This window comes from Cyclopterus lumpus, chromosome 15 (genome assembly GCF_009769545.1).
Source record: "Cyclopterus lumpus isolate fCycLum1 chromosome 15, fCycLum1.pri, whole genome shotgun sequence".
Classification (NCBI taxonomy): domain Eukaryota; kingdom Metazoa; phylum Chordata; class Actinopteri; order Perciformes; family Cyclopteridae; genus Cyclopterus; species Cyclopterus lumpus.
Window position 1 is genome coordinate 13,706,922 of NC_046980.1, and position 22,286 is coordinate 13,729,207.

The window sequence follows — 22,286 nt, forward strand, 5'->3', positions numbered from 1 at the left end:
CCGTTAGTATCACCGTCTTCCCCTGGGAGGGCGGAAGTCCAGACACAAAGTCCAATGCCACGTGGGACCAGGGACGGCTAGGAACTGGAAGGGGCTGCAGTAGCCCTGCGGGAGCCCGGTGAGAGGCCTTGCTGCGGGCACAAACGGGGCAGGCCAGTACAAAGTCCTTTACCTCGTTCCTCATAGTAGGCCACCAGAAACGGCGAGCCAGAAAGGTGAAGGTGCGGTGGACGCCAGGATGGCAGGCAAACTGGCTAGCATGTCCCCACTGAAGCACCCGGGACCTGACCGACTCCGGAACGAACAGACGGCGTGGGGGCACGCCACTCGGAGCAGGATGGGAGCGCAACGCCTGTCTCACGACTGTCTCGATGCCCCAGGCCACCATGCCAACCACCTTGCCCTTGGGGATGATGGGAACTGACTCCTCAGCAGTCAGGCTCCTCCCTTGGTGTAGTCGGGACAGGGCATCCGCCTTAATGTTGCGGGAACCGGGACGATAGGTCAGAGAAAAATCGAACCGACTGAGGAAGCCGGCCCACCGAGCCTGTCGACCATTGAGACGCTTGGTCGCCCGGATGAAAGTCAAGTTCTTATGATCCGTCCAGATGGTGAACGGCTGCTCAGCCCCCTCCAGCCAATGGCGCCACTCCCCCAGAGCAGCTACCACTGCCAGCAACTCCCGGTTCCCGATGTCGTAGTTCTCCTCAGCAGGAAGGAACCGGCGAGAGAAGAACGCACAGGGATGAACCTTCTGATCCGCCACGGCTCGTTGGGAAAGAACCGCCCCCAAGCCGGTGTCCGAGGCATCCACCTCCACAATGAACTGCCTCTTAGGGTCGGGATGGAGTAGAACTGGGGCGCTGGTGAACCTCCTCTTGAGAGCCAGAAACGCGGCATCGGTAGCTGGGGACCAGATGAACGGCTGGGAGGGAGAGGTCAGCCTGGTGAGAGGTTCCGCCACGACACTGTAGTTCCGGATGAACCTCCGGTAGAAGTTGGCAAACCCGAGGAAGCTCTGCAACTCCTTTCGCGACGTGGGGTTCGGCCAGTCCACCACAGCCTGGATCTTGCGGGGGTCGGTTCATGAGCGCCTGGAATACCGCCGGGGCGTTGGTAAGGCCGAACGGCATTACCCGGTACTCGTAGTGACCTCGGGGTGTCTTGAAGGCGGTCTTCCACTCGTCCCCCTTCCTGATTCGAACCAGGTGGTAGGCACTCCGGAGATCCAGCTTGGTGAAGATGGTAGCCTGGGTGAGGGGCTCAAGGGTGGAACTCATGAGGGGGAGGGGGGTACTTGTTCTTGACCGTTATGTCGTTCAGTTGGCGATAGTCAATACAGGGTCGGAGGCCCCCATCCTTCTTCTTCACGAAGAAGAAGCCCGCTGCCACCGGGGAGGACGACGGCCGAATGAGCCCTGCTGCCACTGACTCCGATATGTACTCGTCCATCGAAGCCTTCTCCGGAATAGACAGGCTGTACAGCCGACTGCTGGGAAGGGAAGCCCCAGGGCGGAGGTCAATTGCACAGTCGTACGGCCTATGTGGAGGGAGCGACTGAGCCCGGGTCTTGCTGAAAACCTCTCCCAGATCGTGGTACTCCGGAGGAATAGAGGAAACGTCCGGGGGAGGGACACTGGGGATTGGTCGGGGTAACGGGCTGGGGGCTGCCTGTAGACACTGGGCGTGGCAGGAGGAACTCCATTCCAGTATCATCCCAGAGGACCAGGCAATGTGTGGCTCATGCTGTACAAACCAGGGGTGCCCTAGGATCACAGGGGCCAGTGGGGACTGGATCAGGTAGAACTTGCGGTTCTCCACATGGTTTCCCGCCACAGTGAGGGAGATGGGACGGGTGCTCTGGGTGATGCGGGCCAGATGGCGGTTGTCCAGTGCAAAGGCCTCTACGGGCTCCTCCAGTGCTTCTAGCGGGATGTTAGCCTGGGCAGCGAACTCCGAGTCCAGGAAACACTCATCCGCCCCAGAATCGAGGAGGGCCCCCACTGTAATCCGCTGATCCGCCCAGGCCAGGGTGACGCTAATCCGCCGGCTCGGTGGTGCAGGACTACGGGAACAGGAAAGGTGACTCACTAGGATCTCCCGAGGTCCTGGTGAGCCTAATCTTTTGGCCGGGTGGGGCAGCCGCTGATGCGATGTCCCTTCTGGCCACAGTAGAGACACAGGCCTGCCCTGAATCGGGCCTCCCGTTCGGTTGGGCTAAGGCGCATGCGTCCCAGCTGCATGGGTTCCTCGCCAGTCGTCGTCTGTGATGAGGGCAGGACGGGAGTAGGGGCAGTAGGTTGAGCTACGGCGAGGGTCCTCTCCTGTGTGCTGGGTCTGTGGGGGGTGGGAAGGGATCCCCGGAGGACTCGCTCCCGCCTCCTCTCACAGAGGCGTCCATCGATGCGGATGGCGAGGTTGATGAGGTCATCAAGGGAAGAGGACTCCTCCCGTGTGGCTAGCTGGTCTCTCACCGCCTCGCTGAGCCCCCTCCGGAAGGTGACCCGAAGCGCAGGATCGTTCCACCCACTCTCCGCAGCGGCCAACCTGAACTCCACCGAGTAGTCCGCCACTCTGCCACCACCCTGTTGGATACTGCTCAACCGGGCACCGGGGTCCTGACCACTGGCTGGATGATGGAACACCTTACGTAGCTCTGCCACAAACTCCCTATAGGAGAGACAGAAGCTGGCACCCATGGCCCAGGAAGCGGTAGCCCACTGGGCTGCCCGGCCGGCGAGCAGGTTAATCACATACGCGACTCGAGCGGTGTCAGAGGTGAACCTGCTAGGCTGGTGAGCGAAAACCAACTCACACTGCATGATGAAGGTGGCACAAGTCTCAAAATCACCCTCGAACGGTCGGGGGCTGGAGAGGCTAGGCTCCCGTGGTACTGGGTTGGAAACCGCAGGGTTAACCGGAGAGGGATACACAGGGGGCGGGTTCACAGGCTGGTTCAGCGGCTGGGTGGTGAGGGCCATCGTCAACGCCCGCAGCTGTAGCAGGATCTCGGCTTGTTGGTCTGCCGATGCCGCCTGCTGACGAGTCAGGATCTCCACAGAAGCGTGGAGCGGCTGGACCTGGGCTTGGAGGTTCTGCACGGCAATGGAGGCCGCCTCCAGCTGGTGAGAGTGGGTGTTGGTCAGATGCAGCTGCCTACTAAGGGCAACCTGAACAGAGCTGGACAATCCACTCTCTGTGTCGGCTGGGGTCGTCATGGCGAGTTCGTACTGTTATGGTTTGTCTCTGACCCCAAGCGCACGACAACAGCAAGGTTTAGTTCTAGCCGAACACACGGCGTAGTTTATTGAGCACAACAAGTCACTTAGAAAAGAAACACAAAAAACTCAAAGTGTCCCCTTAGTCCACGGGTGATCGAACATCAAACCCCAAAAAATCCAAGAAAATACTCCACACAAAAAAGTCAGCAAAGACACGAGGGAAAGTTCAGTGACGACACAAGGAGGAAAGTCCACGGACATCATGGCACGAACTCGCAACGTCAACACAGACAGTCCTGATCTTTATCCCCCCGAATACAACGAGCTGACGAGCTGCAGCCGTGGGACGAGCTGAGTGGCTTCAGGTGTGAGTTGGAGCGCCCCTGGCTTGTCCCCGCCTCCAAGCCCGTAGCTCCCTGGCAGCGCGCTCTGAGGTACCGGGTGTCACTGTGTGAACGGGCTGAGGAGGGAGTCCGGCTGGCTGAGTCCTGACAGTGCTCTTCTAACAACTTGATACATCTTAAACATATACAGTAATTACCTGGCCTGCCTTAACACATGAACTGCTTAAAACCAAAGCTGAAAAGGAGTATCTTTTAGACAGCAGCTCAGAAGCAGAATAACTTCAAATATACTAAGGCAGTGCAGGCACACATGTGTCATGTTATGTAAATAAATCTATGTAGCAGGTCATAATCTGCACAATACTCTAATACTATGCCACGTATTAAAACAGTTACTGTGCAATAACTTGAACAAGATTTGATGTGTCAATAGAAGTTAGATAATTTGAAGCCAAATGCTTCAAAGTTGTTTTATTTAGGTTTGCAACATCACAATGGCACACTGAGGTCAACTGAGACATTCTATGCAATTCATTTTACCCCAAGAGGCAGATAAATAGTTGATTTGCTGTTGGCTTTCCCCATTTCTTCTTATTCAGCTACATCCTTTTCAATTGGCTGATACAACTCCGTCTAGTTTGTAAAGTCTGGTTGAAAGCTCCAGAAAAATCTAGCGAGTGGATTTGAGTCAACCCACTCTTTACCATTCAAACATTAAATAATTAAAAGCTCTTTAAATTAAATATATAAGTGGACAGAAAAGCAAGAAGCAAAAGGACTGTGAATGTCCCATGATTGTTTCACCCTATTTTATCATATATTTTTTTGGTTGAGTTGTCTTTTCACAAATGCATGTGACTACTGTCCTATGCACAATATCATAAGCCGGTTGCAGTTGAAGGACTTAATCTTTTTCACATTATGGGTGTGGAAAATGGAGTTGTGTTTGGCCAGAGGGGAAAACAGAATAACATGTTGACATCATTCAGTCAGTAGTTAACTATCATGAGATGGCTGGGGACGGAGGGTGGAGTCATCCCCAAAACTGAATTTGTTTTAATGTAATACACATGCAGTGTCAACTCCAATAAAAGCTCATCCACAAAGAAAACTGCTCTTTCCTTTCATCACTGATATCTGCTCAAACCTGGATCTGTAATACTCTGTGATATTGTATTTATCACGTCACGTACCTCCCAATTTCTCATATCTCCCACTAGTTCTTATTTAAAATGAACTGTTTTTCACCTCAACTCTTTATTTCTTTAGTACATCTCTAAAAATGCATTACTTGACTGCTGTTTATTTGTAATTATGGTGTTTTAAACTTATGATAGTTTCCGGGCTCTAGTAACTACAGCAGGAGTGCAATGTTTTACAAGCCAAGGTCACCCCCTACAGATGAAAAGGAAGAAGCAACAATTGGTCACCTGGTCTTTAAATACGTTATCCGCTTTTTGTCATCGTAAATATGTATTATACAGGTCCAAATACCTCCTTGAAGGATCAATATGCATATGGAATAAAGAAAAGTAAGAGTCCTTTTGTCCATTGCTTTATGTCGGCTTTGATTTAATTTTGATTTAAGTTTCTAACAAACTTAGAAACTCAGACAGACAGACAGACAGATGTGGTGCAAAAGAAAAACACAATGATAAGTCAATAAGGTGCAATGTACAGCCCACCACTGTCATTGATCAAGAGATGACCAACGTCAACTTTAGCGCAATCTCATTGGATGTGAAAACCAGGAAGTGGGGGAGTAACCAATCCACGGGATAAAAGAAAAGTCCTCACCGGTCTGACTGCAAACGAATAGACCCATCGTCTTCTCTCGAGGGGAGAGCTGTCAATTCAACATCTCCTGCATCTGTTGTTAAACGTTTGGACTTGTCGCCATATTATAATCGACCATGGCTGCCTACAAGTTAGTGTTGATCCGCCACGGAGAGAGCAGCTGGAACCAGGAGAATCGCTTCTGCGGCTGGTTCGATGCGGATTTGAGTGAAACCGGAGAGAAGGAGGCGAAGAGAGGTGGACAGGCTCTGAAAGGTGAGGAACAACTGATTACATTTGCTCCCATCATCATGGACTGTACTTTCTCTGAAATACTGCCCGGCTACACCGCACGCCTCCGATTGCATAATGGCCTCTGCCCCCCCGTGTCAGGAATACGTAGAAGATGTGCAAACGTGCAGAAGTGATACCTTTTTTATGAAGCTGCTCCGGAGTGGTGCTGTTTCAGGGCCAAAGAGCAGACAACGAAGGTAGAATGTATCATTAAAAACAAAAAGGATCCTTTGGAATGTCGTGGACAGACTGCAATCACATTTCTTAATGATGTTCTTAAATGAACATCTTGCTCCTGACTTTCCATTTGTCAGAAGGGGAACAGGAAGTCATCACAGAAGAGACATCAAGTCCACCTCTCTGGGAGTAGTCTCATTAAACCAGACTACAATGTAGCTAAAGCTGCCACCAACCATTAGTTGATTAATCAATTAGTCGATGAAAAGGAAAAATGCCAAACATTTTCTGGTTGGAGCTCCTCCAGTGTCATGTGTGATGTAACATTCAATAGACCTAGTGGTGAGAAAGTAATTTGTGGATTAAATAGTAATGAAACAGTCGGTAGTTGCAGCTCTAAATGTAGCCATGTAACATCTTGTATTTTCAGTTATGCTTGAGACTGCGTTGCTTCTTTTTAACTCTCTGTATAGTATCATTTATAAGTTATGTTTTATGCAACAAGAGCATACTTGTTGTTTTCAGAAGGTGTGGGGGAACCAAGGTTTAAAGAAGCAGTCACAGTTTCCAAGTGGAAACGGTTGTATTAAACGTTGGTGTCTCTCTCTGAAACTTACAGATGCCGGCTTTGAGTTTGACATTTGCTACACCTCTGTGCTGAAGCGGGCCACCAGGACACTGTGGTTGGTCCTGGACAGCATTGACCAGATGTGGGTGCCAGTGCATCGGACCTGGCGGCTCAATGAGCGCCACTACGGAGGCCTGACTGGGCTAAACAAGGCAGAGACGGCCGCCAAGCACGGCGAGGCTCAGGTGAAGATCTGGAGACGCTCGTTTGACATCCCACCTCCTCCCATGGGCCAAGACCATGACTACGACAGTATCATCAGCAAGGTAAGACATCATATATACAGTACATGCACACAACCTCAAGCTCGGTTGGCTTCTGAGGAAAGAAATTGGTTTGTACATATTGACTAAACTAGCTGCAAAACAAAGAAGATGCCTGACTATAACTGATCTCTGTTGTCGGGCCCTAAAACCAGCTGTGTCACCATGAGTGAATGAAATTGGCAGAGATGATCCAAGTGATAGTAGCTTTAAGGTCTTTTTGTCCACAGCAGTCAGCCTGAATATCAATATGTTTTACCTGTACAGAACAGTCGTACTACACAGTGAAGATACAGTCCCTAATCGTTGGGTAGTATGTGCTCAGTTGTTATCTAATAGCATGTTGTCGGTGGGTTAATATATGACTGGTAGAAAGGATGTCTGCTAGGTGCACGTTCAAAGTTCAGTCAAGGTGAAAACAAACTGATCAGAATTCTGCAGAGGTATTTAGATGTTAAAATGCAGTAGCTGGCTGATGGTTAAATTTATTGTTGATGGTGTTATAAGAAGAGTGTCATAGAGCATTCTGTAATGCCTGCAAGTGACCGTATTGTCACCATATTGCTTGAACAGTGACACTCTTACTTAATGCATTTCAGCTCTCAAATAAGTGTACAGTAAGTCTTGATGTGAAAGAGATCCAGTATTTTTTTTTTTAACTCTCTATTCTGGTCTATTATATATTTATTACAAACTGAGTTTGTCCTCCCTGCAGGATCGGCGCTATGCAGACCTGACTGAGGACCAGCTTCCTTCCTGCGAGAGCCTTAAGGACACCATCGCACGAGCGCTGCCCTTCTGGAATGAGGAGATCGCCCCTCAGATCAAAAATGGAAAGCGGGTGCTCATCGCAGCCCATGGAAACAGTCTGAGGGGGATTGTTAAGCACCTGGAGGGTAGATGGCATTATGAGCTTTTCAGCGCAAGCAATAAGGAAATTCCAGTTGTTTGTCAAATATAATTAACTTAAATTAAATCCAATTATCCTTTAAGTATGTTGTCAATATACTCGAAGGTAAGAATAGTTAGTGACAACACAAATATATAAGGGAAAAACAACAACCTCTAAATTCACTAACTTCTGTACGTAACTGTTCTGTTTGTATGTGCTATCACCTGTAGGGATGTCGGATGAAGCCATCATGGAGCTGAACCTGCCAACAGGCATCCCCATCCTCTACGAGCTCGACAAGAACCTGAAGCCTGTGAAGCCGATGCAGTTCCTGGGAGATGAGGAGACTGTACGCAAAGCCATGGAGGCCGTGTCGGCTCAAGGAAAGGCCAAGAAGTAAAGGCACAGAAAAGCCCTCTTTGTGTATGCCAGAGTAGGTTGTCACCAACAACTGACCTCAGTTAAGTGTTTTTATTAAATCCTAACTTATTCTGGATTGTAATACATGACGAGTTCACTGTAGATGGTTGTCAAAGGCAACCCCACTCTTCTTGCACAGTGCTGGCATAGTAGATGGTGAATGATCAGGATATATTGGGGTCAGGGGAGACACAGCTCTCAAGAGATTGTATATACTTTTTTGCTAAATTGGCCCATTAATGGGACAACCTTTTAAAGTTTAGAGTTTCATTTATTGTCATTATACAACACAGGGTTGTGCAGTTTGGAGTCCCATTTTGGCTACATGAGGAAAAACCCTGTATGTATGTGTGTGTGTGTATATGTATATATATATATATATATATATATATATATATATATATATATATATATATATATATATATATATATATATATATATATATATATATATATATATATATTTATTTATTGCATGCAGCAACGCTTGTGGGAGCTGCCAGGCTAATACAGGCAGTTTATTATCTGTGTACTTGAATATTTAAGAAATAGCCCTTTTTAATATAACAAAAATGTATTTGGTTTGCTTCTGCTTATTAGCTGCCCAGGACAACATCAGTATTTATTTGAGTGGATATTGTATTCTATTATAATAAAATTTAACAAATACTTTTTATTTAATGAAAGGTCTCATAAAGATGGATAACTTCATTTCTTCATCACTTTTTAAAGCAATTCATTGATTTATTCCTTTTTGATAATAAGTTCCCAATCTCTTGAGAGCCGGATAGGACTGTTAGGATAACTAAACATTCCTTTTCTCTTATTGTCTCTGTGTATGAATGGTATTTGTGCTGTTTCCTTGTATGTGTTTGTTGAGTCTGACAATTTGTATTTTTCTTTTTGTGATTTTCATTAAGTTAAGTCTGGTTCCAAACACTGCATTGCTGTGAGCATTGCACTGTATCGGGGACAAATCCATTATTTGGATTATAGCCCACCAAGTTTAACAGTGCCATTGTGAGGAATGAACAGAAGATCGGTTCTAAATGTAAACATCTTTGCCTCTTGGTGTCATAGTATTGATGTGCCTCCAGCTCCTATTCCAACAGTAAATGCCTCCAGCTGCCCTTACTGCCTATGAGGAAGCAGTGGCTGTTTAAATGTCCAATTATGTCCTAGTATTGGTAGTTATATGTATCCAAAATCTCGGATGGTAATAAATATACAAATCAAATGGTGTCATGTCTTGCCGGACATGCATAATATGTTTTGTTTGTTTTTTTCCACATGAGTAAATCAAGTCTAGCTTGTGATCAAATTATTAACAACATGCCATGATCTCTTATCTATCTGAAGGTGACAGAATACATTATTTCCAAACTTAAAAATAAAAGATTATTCGGTGGGAAGTTAAACCTCAGAATATCACTTTACGGCTGGACTCCAAGTTCCACAATGCACTTCGCGTAACGTTGGTCGATTCGGCTGCAGGCGGGAGACGCTCATGTTGCTAAGATGATTCTAATGTTGCAGCGCCGAGTCTCTTATTGTCGCGGTCTGTAGTTATCGACAGTTGGACTAAGCCTCAAAATGGGAAAAGCAACAGCAAGTCAAAGAAACACTCGGTAAGAAAACCTCCGGACTTTGTTTGCACTTCTCGGCTAACGCTAGCTAAACAGAGCACTTCCTGAAACAACGACGTGCTAACATTCAGTGTTTTAGGAGCCGGGGCACTGTGTGTAATGCGTGCGTTAGCTACTGTAAGTGTGGATGGCTGTTATTGTTTCCTTCGACAGAGAGCCATGCGTTAAGTTACTGTCGCATCGCCAGCTCACACAATGTAAACATACTCTTCAAGTCAGTTACCTTGCTAGCGTCAGCCAACGTATTGTTTCTAGTCGCGGGCACACGCTCTACCGTACTAACAGTTTGTCCCGTGTTACTTTGTAAACACTGGTTTATGTTTGAGTTATTCAAGTGGTAGCTAGCGTTACTGTTCACACATTTATGGTTAAAGTTGACCACATGCTGCCACTAACGTAGCTGCGCGTGATTGTCAGACTCTGACTAGCAGGTGTCGTCCTTGTGTTGGCTGTGGAAGTGCTCTGTGTGGTGCTGGGTGGGTCGTTTCTGAAAAATGTCGACTTCTTCTTATTTGATAACTGCCCAGCTAACATAAGTGGCGTTGTTGTCGCCTCGGTGACCAGACTAACTTTGATTAGGTAAACATGATCAGTTCCCCCTCTCTGGCTTTCTTGCTGCACACTTTCGGAATACTTTCCGAGGAGTGCCAAAGGGTCCCATACTGCACCGTCACGTGTTGCTGTCTCAAAATATCGCGTGTTTGGTAACTTTTGCACCCTGATGCTTGTCTGACGCAATCAGTTTTCGTGGTGCACTTTTACTTTACTTTACCAACCAATGTTCTTAAGGGTGTTATATTACTGCTGTTTAATATAACAGCCTTGCTATAATTCCTAATCACATACGATATGAACAGGGCAGTTATGGATATTGTATGATATGTGTTCATGCTAACGTTAATTGTAATTTGCACTGTTGCCTGGCCTAATAAAAAACAGCTGCTACAAGTAACTAAATTCAGTCTCTGTTACTAATTGTGTATTCATCTGTAGATGGCTTTGATGGAGTTTGTCTTGAACTGTTTTAAACTTAATAAGTAATAACTTATGTGTTACTTAAATTACAAATTTGCCTCAGAGGGCTTTACAATCTGTATACATACAATATCCCTGTCCCAGGACCTCACATTGGATCAGGAAGAACTCCCCAAAAATAACCTTTGACAGGGAAAAAAGGGAAGAAACCTTCAGGAGAGCAACAGAGGAGGATCCCTCTCCCCGGATGGACAGAAGCAATATGTCATGTGTACAGAATGAACAGCGTTACAAAGTTACATAAACACATTACATGAATATGACAATGTATTAATGGAACTCCACAATCCATGAAAAAGAAGGAGGTAGAGAGGAGGGGAGGAGGGGAGGCGGGGCGTATCAGCACGGGCCATGGCAGGAGGCATCAGTCTCAGTATTTATTAATAGTGACATCATATATTGGAAATAAATGATGGATCGGTTTCTGCTAAAATGATACAGGAAAAACCTCCTTGCGTCCGGCAGCATGACAAAGACAAATGTTATACAATTGATTAAAGAGTCACAGCTACAGTATCAATCGTCCTGCCTGTGAAACATAGTTCTACCTGTTCATACTTGAGCATTTTAAGGCACCAAATATTTTAGGAGACTTAAGGCCATAATGCATAAATGTTTCTCTTGTGTTTTAGTGAAGGACCTCGTTTTCCAGCAGTGCTCCCGACCCCATTTCACAACGTTTCTCCAGGAGACTCCAATGAAACCCTTCGAGCTCCCTAACCGGCTTTCTCACCCACCTCCCAGGAGAATGTGGCCACTTCATAGCCCTGAGCTGTGCCACAGGGACAGACTAGGTCCACCACAACACCCTCTTCCACCACGGCACCTTCATCCAACAGGACCAATCCATTCTCCAGGCTTTGTTCCAACAAGCCCAACTTACATTGGTTCCTCAGGGAATAGGTCCTATCCCCTAGCAGGGGGCAGACTGGGTACTCTGCAGTACCAACACTATCAACCTCCAGGGTCTCTCTGCTTCTCAAAGTCTGCTCCAGTATGCCCAACTAACAGTGGTACTACAGCTAGTAGGCCACAGCCCTCACTTCCCAGTATCTTGGGAAGTAAAAATGTAATGCCACAAAGACAAGCATCAAGCAAGGTATTTCTTTATGTTATTGGTGAAAACAATATTTGTTCAAATAGTATCTTGTTTATGACCTGTACTGCAGAATAGCTTTCAAGATTCTGAATTGTACTGTCTATTACCATTTACTTTGTTAGGATCAATCCAGTGATGTGAAGAGTTCCATACATACTATCCAGCTCCACAGGCCCCCGATGACCCCATCATTATACACCAGAGGTGTTCAAGAAGGTTACCCACTGCCCCTCTTAGACTCCGGGCATTGGAGCCCTGGGAACAGCCAGTGGTCCTCATGGGGCTACCAGCCGTCTCCCAGTACCCAGTTTTCTGACGGGAGTAGTGGTTCCAGTTTACCCATCATGCACAACCCTGTAGCCTCTTGCCAGGTGAAACTTGTCATTTGTTTTATTTAGTTTATGGTTTTGATAATAGATTTTGAGCTGTACATTACTCAAAAAGCCCAGTCTCGAGTCGGGGCTGGTTGGTTGGGCCAAATGTATGTTCACGTGGGGAGAGCATGGTGTGTTTTTTTTGCTCAGCCTTTGTAATATAATTTTTAAAACAAAGATTTTGGTGATATAGCTTTTGATGAGTTAAAAAACATTTGCCAGATTTTTAGGAAGGGAGTGTACTGATATTTATTGAACTGAATGTCTCTTGTAAACTTGCCAGTGTGAAAATGTAACATCTATTTTTTAAATGTATTATTCAACACCTGACCTGGGACCTAGGTGTTGCTTTAAAAAAAAAAAAAAGTATAGTATTGAATTCATAGTGACACTGTTATTGCTGTTTTTTTACCTAAGAAACCTGCTGCTTAAAGAGTCACTTTTTTCTTCTTTCTTTAGGACCAACAACATAAACGAACACCTTCAAGTGAAAACCTAATTCCAGGTATTGTTGTTAAAGTTAATTGGCCATTTTCAATTGTTCCCCTTCTTACTCTTAAAGCTGTGATATTTAGCCTTGTTGGCATGTTATCTTATTGGCATTGCAGTGACAACAGGAGTCGAGTGTTGAGTTTGACAATTTCATGGACCTTTATGTAATGTGAATTCACTTTACTTGAGATTGATGGCACTGGGAATGCCAACTGGTTTGGCATGTCTTAAATATTGGATTGACAGTCTCAGTAGCAGATTATAACGATCCTGTCCAGCAACAGGGCCATTTTTACTTAACCATGTTTCACTACAGTTCCATATATGGGTAATTATCTGACATTAGCATAATACAATTCATAGGGACATTGGAAGACATTTGTAAACACTGAACATTAAGAAAAGAAAGTATATCTTTGACATATGTTTCTGTCTCCAGTAGTGGATTTGAATTGCACATCTCAGAAGAGGCACAGGGAGTTTGAGGATCGTGACAGCAGTCCCAAGAAACTCTGTCTTTTGGGTATGAACTCTGGCAAAGCCCACACCCCAAAACCCACTGTTGGCAACTCACTCAGCACTTCACTGCAGTCTCATCCGTCAGCAAGGTGTTCTTCAGTCTTGGAACTGACACCCAAAAACATAAATAGCCACCTGTGCACAGAACCAGCATGCGGCCCATCAACATGCTCTGAACTGTCATCCACATTGAAACCTACCCAGTCGTCCTGTGCATCACCGTCACTCAAATCTTGTTTGAAGAAACAACCATCGATGGGAGCAAAGCAAGCCTATATAAATTCTTCCCACGAACACATTTTGAAGTTAAGATCACCTTCAAAAAATCCAGGTGAAGAAAGTTTGAGGAAAAGAAGCAAGGTAACTGATAAAAGGGAGACATTAGGCGTGTTATTCCCAGAGGTTCCCCAGATGGACACAGGCAGCTCACCTCATGTTCAGTTTAGCTACCACCATTCTGTTCCTACTCATCGCAGTACCTCAGGCTTACCAGTGAAGATCTTGAGCAGAGGTGATCACATGGAGGAGAGCAGAAAACCGGACAGTAGCACTCCCAAACCATCCTCAAAAACAAATACTGCTTCTGTAAGTTGTCGCATGGTAGAACGGAATAAAACTGCCCGTCCACGAAGACCTGTTGCAATCCCAAACGATTTAGATGAGCTTTTTACCCCTGATCCCATGACCTATGTAGTCAGCTCTGGCCATAAGACTGTAAAGCCCAATATGGTTGGGATCAAATCCCCCACCTCAGAGAACAGCTGTTCATTCATCACTGGGACCAGCTCCAGTACTCCAGTTAATGAATCCTCTTGTCCCAAAAGTAGTTCTCATGCAGTCGACACCAAAGTCTCTTCCTTGTCATCAGTCACCATGCCATTTGTAGCTTTAGAGCGAGTACAACTTGAAAACCTTAAATCCACCTGTTCAAAAGACTTAGAAAACAGCCCCCTCACTTCTTCAGACAGACAGCTTAATGATGAGAGTTTTAAATCTGAGGACAAACGCACATCTCTCCTCCCCAACAATGTGAGAGCCTGTGCTTTAGAGACTGGCCCCACAACTTCTACATCTCATTGTTCTCCTTCTCCGCTGCTGGAGAGGCGAGCAAGTGAAGGGCGAGGAAAGCCGGTGATTGAAGAGGATCCTATAGATGTGGAACTGGACCTAGGCCTGAGCTTTGCGTTAGATTTGGATTTAACCCAGAGCTCCCATAGCAGTGAGGAGGAGCAGCTTCTTTCCTTGCAGGAGATGATGGAGTGTGTTACCAAGCCTCCAGCTACACCAGTGAAGGAAGCCTTCTCAGAGCCGAGTAAACCTCGACATCACAGCTGCCCATCAAAAACTGTAAGCTTGAATTGGCTTGTCATTATTCAAAATAGTTATAAATGTGTGATCATCAACTCACTGAGCGACCAGTAAAAGTGTTGTCGGTTGTGTTTCCCACAGCAGCCATTGCCAACCACAAAGTCAGGCATCTATAAAAACAACCTTGACCAGATGCTGAAGGAAATAAACACCAATAAAAGGTAAATTATGCAGACAATGTCATTCCCATTACCTTTTAATTTGAGCTACAGTGAGACATGAGAGGAGTTAACTTTCTCCACATTGTTTTCATCCATCAGAGCTAAAGAGATTGAGACACAACTTCTCACTGCATGTAAAGAGGACCTACTGAGAATAGCGGAATATGAAGAGGCTGAGGAGAACCGGGAAGAGGGCATCTCCAATGAGCAACAGTAAAGCATGCAGAAGCACACAGACCATTATACCATGTCACCGGCACACTGGAGTTTACTGATCCTCATTATTACGTTATGTTTTATTTGTTTTTCTAGGGAATTCCTGCAACGCTATTCTTTGATGTCCAACGCAATCCGAGAAGTGCCTCCAGGAGAAGCAGTGTTCAACCTGGAGAAATTTGGGCGGATATTCGACCACGATACGCTGCAGCTCCGGCGATGCATGGTCAATCCACAGGGGACAGCCCAGAAAACGCTTCTTTGGTGAGTTGTGTTTGGATATACACATGAAGATTCAGAGCAGCAGCTCATTAACTCCAAAGTAGTAACCATGAAATCGGATATTGGTAGTCATTGTCCCCAGGGCCATCCTGTCCATGTTGAGTGTAATATATTTTTATATATTTTATATATATATATATACTGTATTTGTAACATCAAATCTAATTAGGACAGCTGATTCATGCTTAGATGGTTAACTTTTTGTGACTTGGACACTCCTTCCGCTTTCCTCTTGCTCAACCCTAAGACAAATATGTGAAATTGTGTCCACACAAGAATTCTTGTAATCCACTTATGACCGCATAATAGTGCTCCAGGGTTGAACCCTCTTGATTTAAATGACATTGGCGTTCCCTTTAAGGCCACCCTCAGGACAAATTAATTTTTTTAGCCTCGCCTTCTGGAGAAATAAATCTTCAGCGTGTTGTTTGTCCGATCCAGCACTTTAATACTGTGGAATGTGGTGAACATTACAGACTATTCTGATAATTAGCCTTCCACTTTTCATTATTTCCTCTGATCTTCCTTCTTCCACCTAAAAAACATTGCCCGTCTCCGCCCATCACTTTCCTCATCTGCTGCTGAAACTTTAATACACGCCTTCATCACCTCCAGAATTGACTATTGCAATAGTATTCTTTATGGCACATCTTCCAAAATCCTAAACAAACTCCAATACATCCAGAAATCTGCTGCTCGCCTGCTCACCCACTCCCGCAATCACATCACCCCTGTTCTCTAGAGCCTTCACTGGCTCCCCGTCCCACAACGGATCCAATACAAAATCCTTCTCCTCACTCACAAAGCCCTCCATAATCAGGCCCCCTCCTACCTCACCGACCTGCTCCACCACCACACTCCATCCCGTCAGCTCCGCTCCTCTGATGCCAATCTCCTATCCATCCCACATAGGACCAAGCACCGGACGTGGGGGGACAGAGCCTTTTCTATATCTGCCCCCTCCCTTTGGAACTCTCTCCCCAAACTCATCCGAGACTGCACTGATCTTTCCTTATTCAAATCGCAAATCAAAACCCATCTGTTTAGAACTGCTTTTAATGTGTGATTGTTTGTTTTTGTTTTTGTTTTCTTATCAGGGTCCGAGCGACTCAGAAAGTCCCTATTTATTTGTTTTATTTGTTTTATCTCTATTTTAGCTATTCTTATTTATTTATTTTTAGCTTTTAGGATGTTTTAATTATGTGAAGTGTCTTTTAGTATTATGAAAATGGCTATATAAATTAAATGCATTATTATTATTATTATCTTTCTCTTTTATATGTCGCTCCAGGTCTAGCCCTGCTCAACTGAGATTGCATGTAAATATTGGATTGTTCCAGGAAGCTTACGACTGTCGCTCACCCTGTCCAACTCAGGTTACCCGTTTCCTATTCAAGGTAGGCCCCACACACACACGTGATTATGTGACATGTGACAAGTAGAGATTTATGTCCACATGTCTGAACTTTGGTGATAATCTTTGTTGATCCTGTCAGATGATGTCAGTCCATAGTGAGAGGCTGGTATCCGAAAAGATACTACAGACTCTCTGCGACATCGCCTGCACTGCTGCTTATCAGATAGGTCAGCTTTTTGGAATTTCTTATATTTAGATTTTCCACACTATTATTAAGACACGTTAACATGTTTTTTTTTCTCGTGTGTATGCTTCCTCAGTGAAAAATGGAAGCCAGCAGTTTAAAGTGTGGGTGCCCAGTTTGGCCGATGTGTCCCTGGTTCTGATGAATATGGGAGTTGCGTTTGTTACACTTTTCCCTTTTGAGAATCTGCAGCCTCCATTCACTGAGGGAGATTTGCTGTAAGTTGCTGCCCTTTCGATAAGATTCCTCATTAATTTCATAGTTTCCTATGTAAAAGAGTTGTTTATTTAATGTTTCTTTTAAATTTCATGCAGTACATTTCTGTGTGCTTGTTTAGGGAGGACATTTATATCAAAAGTGAGAGTCCCTCCAGTAAGAAGGAACAGAACGCTTTCCCCGAACACAACTGTAACAACATCTTGAAGGTGAGACGCAAAAGCAAACGGAGGTCTGAGAGGAACAGTTGGCTGCCATGTCTGCAAAGGAGAGAGTTTGGCAGAGAAAGCACAACTTCTCACATCCTTCCCTTGTTGGCTGTTGCTCCTGTGTTCTCATCTGCAGTACCTGTCTTACTGTATGGGCCTCTGTCCACGAGTGTACAGCGACGATGAGCTGCTGTTGCTGCTCGCTGTGGTGGGAAAGGTGGGCCTGGACACGCGGCTGCTCCTCCAATCTGGTGTGGAACTGTACCCTCTACAGTACAAAATTATCAACAACATCAGGGACTGGAGCACCATGGTCAGTTCAGGCATGCCTCGAATGCCTTGAAAGTCACAACATTTGCTTTCTTTTCAGGCTTGGAAAAGTTTAGGAAAAACATAAAATTAATAGGAATATTTTCCAATATCTTCACCATGATTTCTAATATCATTTCTAATTTTTTTATTTAATTAGTTATCTATTATTTCTCTAAAATGTTCTCAGCTGCCAAGAATCTGTATGGCCCTTACTGATCTGACAGATGACCACCACAACATGTGCCTGCTAGTTCAACTGCTGCCTGACAACACACGTGGAAAGTGAGTCTTACCGTTTTTTCCTCTGGTCTGCTTATCTTTTTTTTTTTACACCTTGCACATTAAAACGTATTCACTTTTGTTTATGCAGGCAACTGCGACGACATCTGAGCCTGTCCATGATCTCTAAACTGTTAGACGGAAATTGTACTTACAGACCTACAGAAAAGGAGTTTCAGGTAACCTAAACCTAGCGGTTCTTTTAGACCTCAGCAGTTGAAATGTGTACATTTATCTCAAAAACTTTCTCTTACGCTGCCTTGCTTAGCTCTCTAAACTGAGGCCCTACCTGCCCCGTATGCAACCATCCACGCTTCTCCGAGGCATGCTAAGCTCCTCCATCAGGAGTCACAAAGATAAAGAGGAGGACATGGCCACCCTAGACCAACAGGTGAGCATATGCCTCAAACTGTTCCAATCTGAAATTAACTTTATACTTTTCTTGTTTTGCATGTCTAGTTTTTTTGATTATGTGTAAGTAAGCACAACATATAATCTGACTGATATTGTGACTGCATTAAAAAAAAATTGTGAATGCATTAACATTTTTCTTTCCATTTATTTTGTGTCTCAGTCCTACTACCTCTGCTATAGCCTTCTGACTTTGGCAAATGAAGCTTCCAACTATCAGTTCTTCCCAGCTCATCAAAAGGTAGGACTTAAATTTGTTTTCTGGTCCCAAGTTTTCAGCCACTGGTTATTAATCAGATGATGTATCAATGTCTCGAGATGGTGATATCCATCTGCCTGCGAGAGGTGTGTTAATGTGCGTTGCCTTTTTCTTCTGACTCTCAGAAACAGCTGCTGTCTCTGTGCTCTGAGCTGGAAACGCACGTTAAGTGTGACATCAGAGAGAGTGAGAAATGTCTTTACCGAAGCAAAGTGAGTTTGATTTCCAAAACTGTGTATTTTGATGTAGATCCAGATACAGTATAACATTTCCTACACCATTTAAAAGATTCTTCTGCACTTTCTGAATGCATTCAAATTCAATTTATGTATTATCCCAAATAAAAAGGTGGTTTGCAGTCAGCCATTAAACACATACATCAAATAAATATGTTAATTAAACAGGAACAGATTAAGTTCATGATGGACACCTTCCATCCTGGATTATTGAGCCAATTTAAGTACACTTCTTGAGAAGGAAAGGATAGAGGGCAGGTGCTGCCATTCTATTTATTGTTACAGATGTTGCCTGCTTTACAATGCCTAAAGGGATGAGAGAGAATCTAGTTATTGTGGCTTTTGCTAAATTTGTGTGAAAAATAATAAGATTGGGCGACTGAGACGCAGTGACTCTAACATCATTTAGTCAATAAGATTTACAATTATATTGCAATAAGAAAGAAGTAACTGGCTGGATTGTGTTAAATGCTGAGGAAAAGTCAATGAATAGGACCGGAGCGTTGCTATTGGGGGATCTCCAAATGCTGAAATACAAAGCACAAGAATGGGTGTGGCTTCCTCAACACCTCTACCGGTCTGGTAAACTAGATTGAGTCGACCTGCCTGCCTCACTATCTCTTGTTTAACCAAGTTTTCAATCACCGACTATTCAGAAGTCAGTCATGTTAATAACCTTTTTAACACTACATTGATGTCAGTGACGGCAGTATCCCTGACAAAGTTACGCATTCAATACGTTTTTATCATTATTGTTGAATCTCAAGTAAAAGCTGTTCTAGTCAATAACAGCTGCTCAACAGGAGCAACGGCATGTTGAATTCATGCTGCTCCATCCTGACTTGAGGTTCTTAGGCTCAAGTTTGGCCTCCTCAGTTTTTGGTGCAAACGTCTTTACTAATAACATTATAAGCCGTTTTTGTCCCCTTTCTGGAGAAAACCTTTTAACTCCTTGAAGACCAAGGCTTAGTATTTGGTAAAAGAAACAAAGGAAGGCCTGAAAGACAGACCAGACTGCACATTCAAAGCACCTCTGCAAAGGTGTTGAATATCTTTACACTCAGGTATATTAATGGGGGGTTTCTCAGCGTGAAGGAAGGGTCTTACTGAAACAGGCAGGCATTTTTTTCAGTAGTCTGGTTAACTCACTTGTTTGCGGACTATTACATTAAATGTTTCATTATTGCTGAATTTAGGTTAACAATTTTCATAAAAGCAATAATTAACAGTTAAACCAAATTAAATGTGGAAGTATGCATAATATCCAGATGAGGTGATAGTCATTTAGTTCACAAATGTAATTTTAGGTTGTTTTGTTTTGCTGTGTCCAACAAGTGCAGCATACCAGTAATGAACAAAAGTTTAAAACTTGAAAACCAGTCATTTTCACTTTTTAATTGTTGACTTTAAAAAAAGAAAATTGGCTTTTATAATAAATAGATGTTGTGGAAGCAACTCTATTTTAAAATATAGATTAAAATGCTGATTACTTTCGTAATTAGTCAATGAATTTCTTAGTCTAAAAGATGCCAGAAGATATGTACATTTCTCCAGAGCCCACGGTGGCATCTTTAGATTGCTGCTATTGTTGGTCAAACAGTCCAAAACCCAAAGATATTCAATTTACTATCATAAAAGATTAACAAAACCACTATAGGTGCCGGAAGCAGTGTAGTTTGGGCTTTAAAAGAAAATCATAATTGTTAATAAGTTAATCAATCATTGCTGACTTTGTTTCAAGATGCAATCATGCAAGCCAATCATTCAAACTAGGATGTGCTCTCTAGAAGCAATGTGCTTGACAATCCCTCCTCTCCCTCCAGGTCAAGGACCTGGTGGCCAGGATCTACACCAAGTGGCAGATGCTCCTTCAGAGGACCAGGCCTCTCCATGTACACTAGTCTTATTTATTTATCTATATCTCTATCTATTTCTAGATCTCTATCTATTTCTATATATATATATATATATATATATATATATATATATATATATACTCATATATGAACATTTTAAGTGCACAATGTTTTCCTCAGACAGATAAAAGAAGGAGTCAGTTTAGGAGTTCTCTAAAACAGTCAAACTATTGTATGATTCTGATTTACAAATTTATATTTTCCTCCTGTAGGGCAAGTTGTATGATTATTGGCAGCCTTTGCCTGTTGATACATTGACAAGCAGCCAAGAAGAGCAGGAGATTGACAACAGTGATGATGGAGAGGGGCCTGTGATGGAGGAGGATGAAGAAGAGGGAACCAATGAAACTGAAGAGGTTTTAATGATTGCTGAGGACGAGGAGAAGGAGGAGGGAGACGATACAATGGATGACACGAACGAGACGGGGCCAGAAGAAATGCGATTGAACCAAGAGATGGAGCCTAAAGTACACAAGCAAATAGAGGCTGGAAACATGGAGCGTACTGAGGTGGAGAGTGAATATCAGTTTGAGACGAGAGACCTCTCACCACAACCAGGTTGCACTGATTTAGTGTCATAGAGATTTGATTTATTATCAGCTCTTGCCTTAATGTTATGCTCAATTTGCACTATTTGCTCATCCCCCTCAATCCCTATCCCTCATTGTCAATACTAATACTAATTGTATATTTATGAATAAAACCATTTTAAGAGAGAAGTTCATTTTTGGTTTGTGTTGCACAAAAAGCTAAATATAGTTTTACCATGTCTTTTTAAAATAATCCCTTCAAATTCTATGTAAATTACTTTGCGCTGCGTCTCTGTGACTCCTTTACTTGTGTTATGTATACATTACCTGTGTTTGATGGGAGGGATTTTTCTTTTACATCCTTGTTGTCATTCTGCTGTGTTCATTTGTTGAATTGAAGTCATTTGTCGCTGTGCAACTCGTAAAATGTAAAAGCCATGTACCATATGAACAATTTTCTGCTGCACAATGTTCAAAATCTACTTGACTATTCCACAGGTTTATTGTAAATTATCAGTTTAGAAACCAAGCTTGTTCTGAGGTGTGTCAGACGTTATTGTTTTGTTACGCCAGTGGTAACTGGAGTAAGCACTGGTCATAATGGGAAAGCCACAAGCATTCACAATAACCAAGCTCTGTTTTCAAACGTCCCAGTAAGTAGAGACGGTATGACTGAAACCTAAGGACCTTGAATGGATTTCTGCCATAAATAATTTTAATATGTACACCTGTGCTTTTCTTACTGTGACAACAACTTCTTAAATGAACTGTAAATATGTGGGTCCAGATGCACATAATCTTGTTTGTTCAATAATTGTAATACTTTTGCTGTTTTGTTGGATGTGTGCACTTTGTTAAAGACTCATGTTTGGAAAATATTTTTTTAATAATTAATACTTTTTTTATAGCTGTTGCCAAATAAAGAAAATAAACTTTGTTTACATAACCAACTGTTTTAACTATTCTTTGTTGCCTACGACAGAACGTGCCAAGTACCATGTAGTCCACTCCCTCTTTTATCACTCTTAATATATTCATCGAACTAATATAACAGCTAACTTATTTGCGATAGTAGTGGTGGTTTCTTTTGACCATTTATGAATTTATCAC

At 43.7% G+C, this 22,286-nt stretch overlaps 2 protein-coding genes across 4 annotated transcripts; both read left to right on the forward strand.

Moving 5' to 3' along the window:
• Nucleotides 1-5,328: 5,328 nt before the first annotated feature.
• Nucleotides 5,329-8,381, forward strand: LOC117743742 (phosphoglycerate mutase 1-like). Its single transcript, XM_034551533.1, has 4 exons — nucleotides 5,329-5,617; nucleotides 6,432-6,706; nucleotides 7,419-7,599; nucleotides 7,826-8,381. Exons 1-4 carry the CDS (start codon nucleotides 5,479-5,481, stop codon nucleotides 7,993-7,995), a joined length of 765 nt encoding a protein of 254 aa, XP_034407424.1. The 5' UTR covers nucleotides 5,329-5,478; the 3' UTR covers nucleotides 7,996-8,381.
• Nucleotides 8,382-8,483: 102 nt separating this feature from the next.
• On the forward strand, nucleotides 8,484-22,122 carry slf2 (SMC5-SMC6 complex localization factor 2). Of its 3 annotated transcripts, none has more exons than XM_034551529.1 (20): nucleotides 8,484-9,643; nucleotides 11,329-11,795; nucleotides 11,918-12,166; nucleotides 12,629-12,674; nucleotides 13,101-14,527; nucleotides 14,630-14,709; nucleotides 14,809-14,922; nucleotides 15,022-15,189; nucleotides 16,499-16,604; nucleotides 16,704-16,791; nucleotides 16,885-17,026; nucleotides 17,146-17,233; nucleotides 17,370-17,546; nucleotides 17,733-17,827; nucleotides 17,916-18,003; nucleotides 18,093-18,215; nucleotides 18,399-18,476; nucleotides 18,620-18,706; nucleotides 20,554-20,622; nucleotides 20,859-22,122. In XM_034551529.1, the coding sequence occupies exons 2-20, from the start codon at nucleotides 11,394-11,396 to the stop codon at nucleotides 21,225-21,227; spliced, it is 3,996 nt and encodes a 1,331-aa protein (XP_034407420.1). In that variant the 5' UTR covers nucleotides 8,484-9,643; nucleotides 11,329-11,393; the 3' UTR covers nucleotides 21,228-22,122. The 3 variants fall into 3 exon arrangements, with proteins under 3 accessions (XP_034407420.1, XP_034407423.1, XP_034407421.1); XM_034551532.1 differs by having other exon boundaries at nucleotides 14,633-14,709; XM_034551530.1 differs by having other exon boundaries at nucleotides 13,104-14,527.
• The last annotated feature ends 164 nt before the right edge of the window (nucleotides 22,123-22,286 follow it).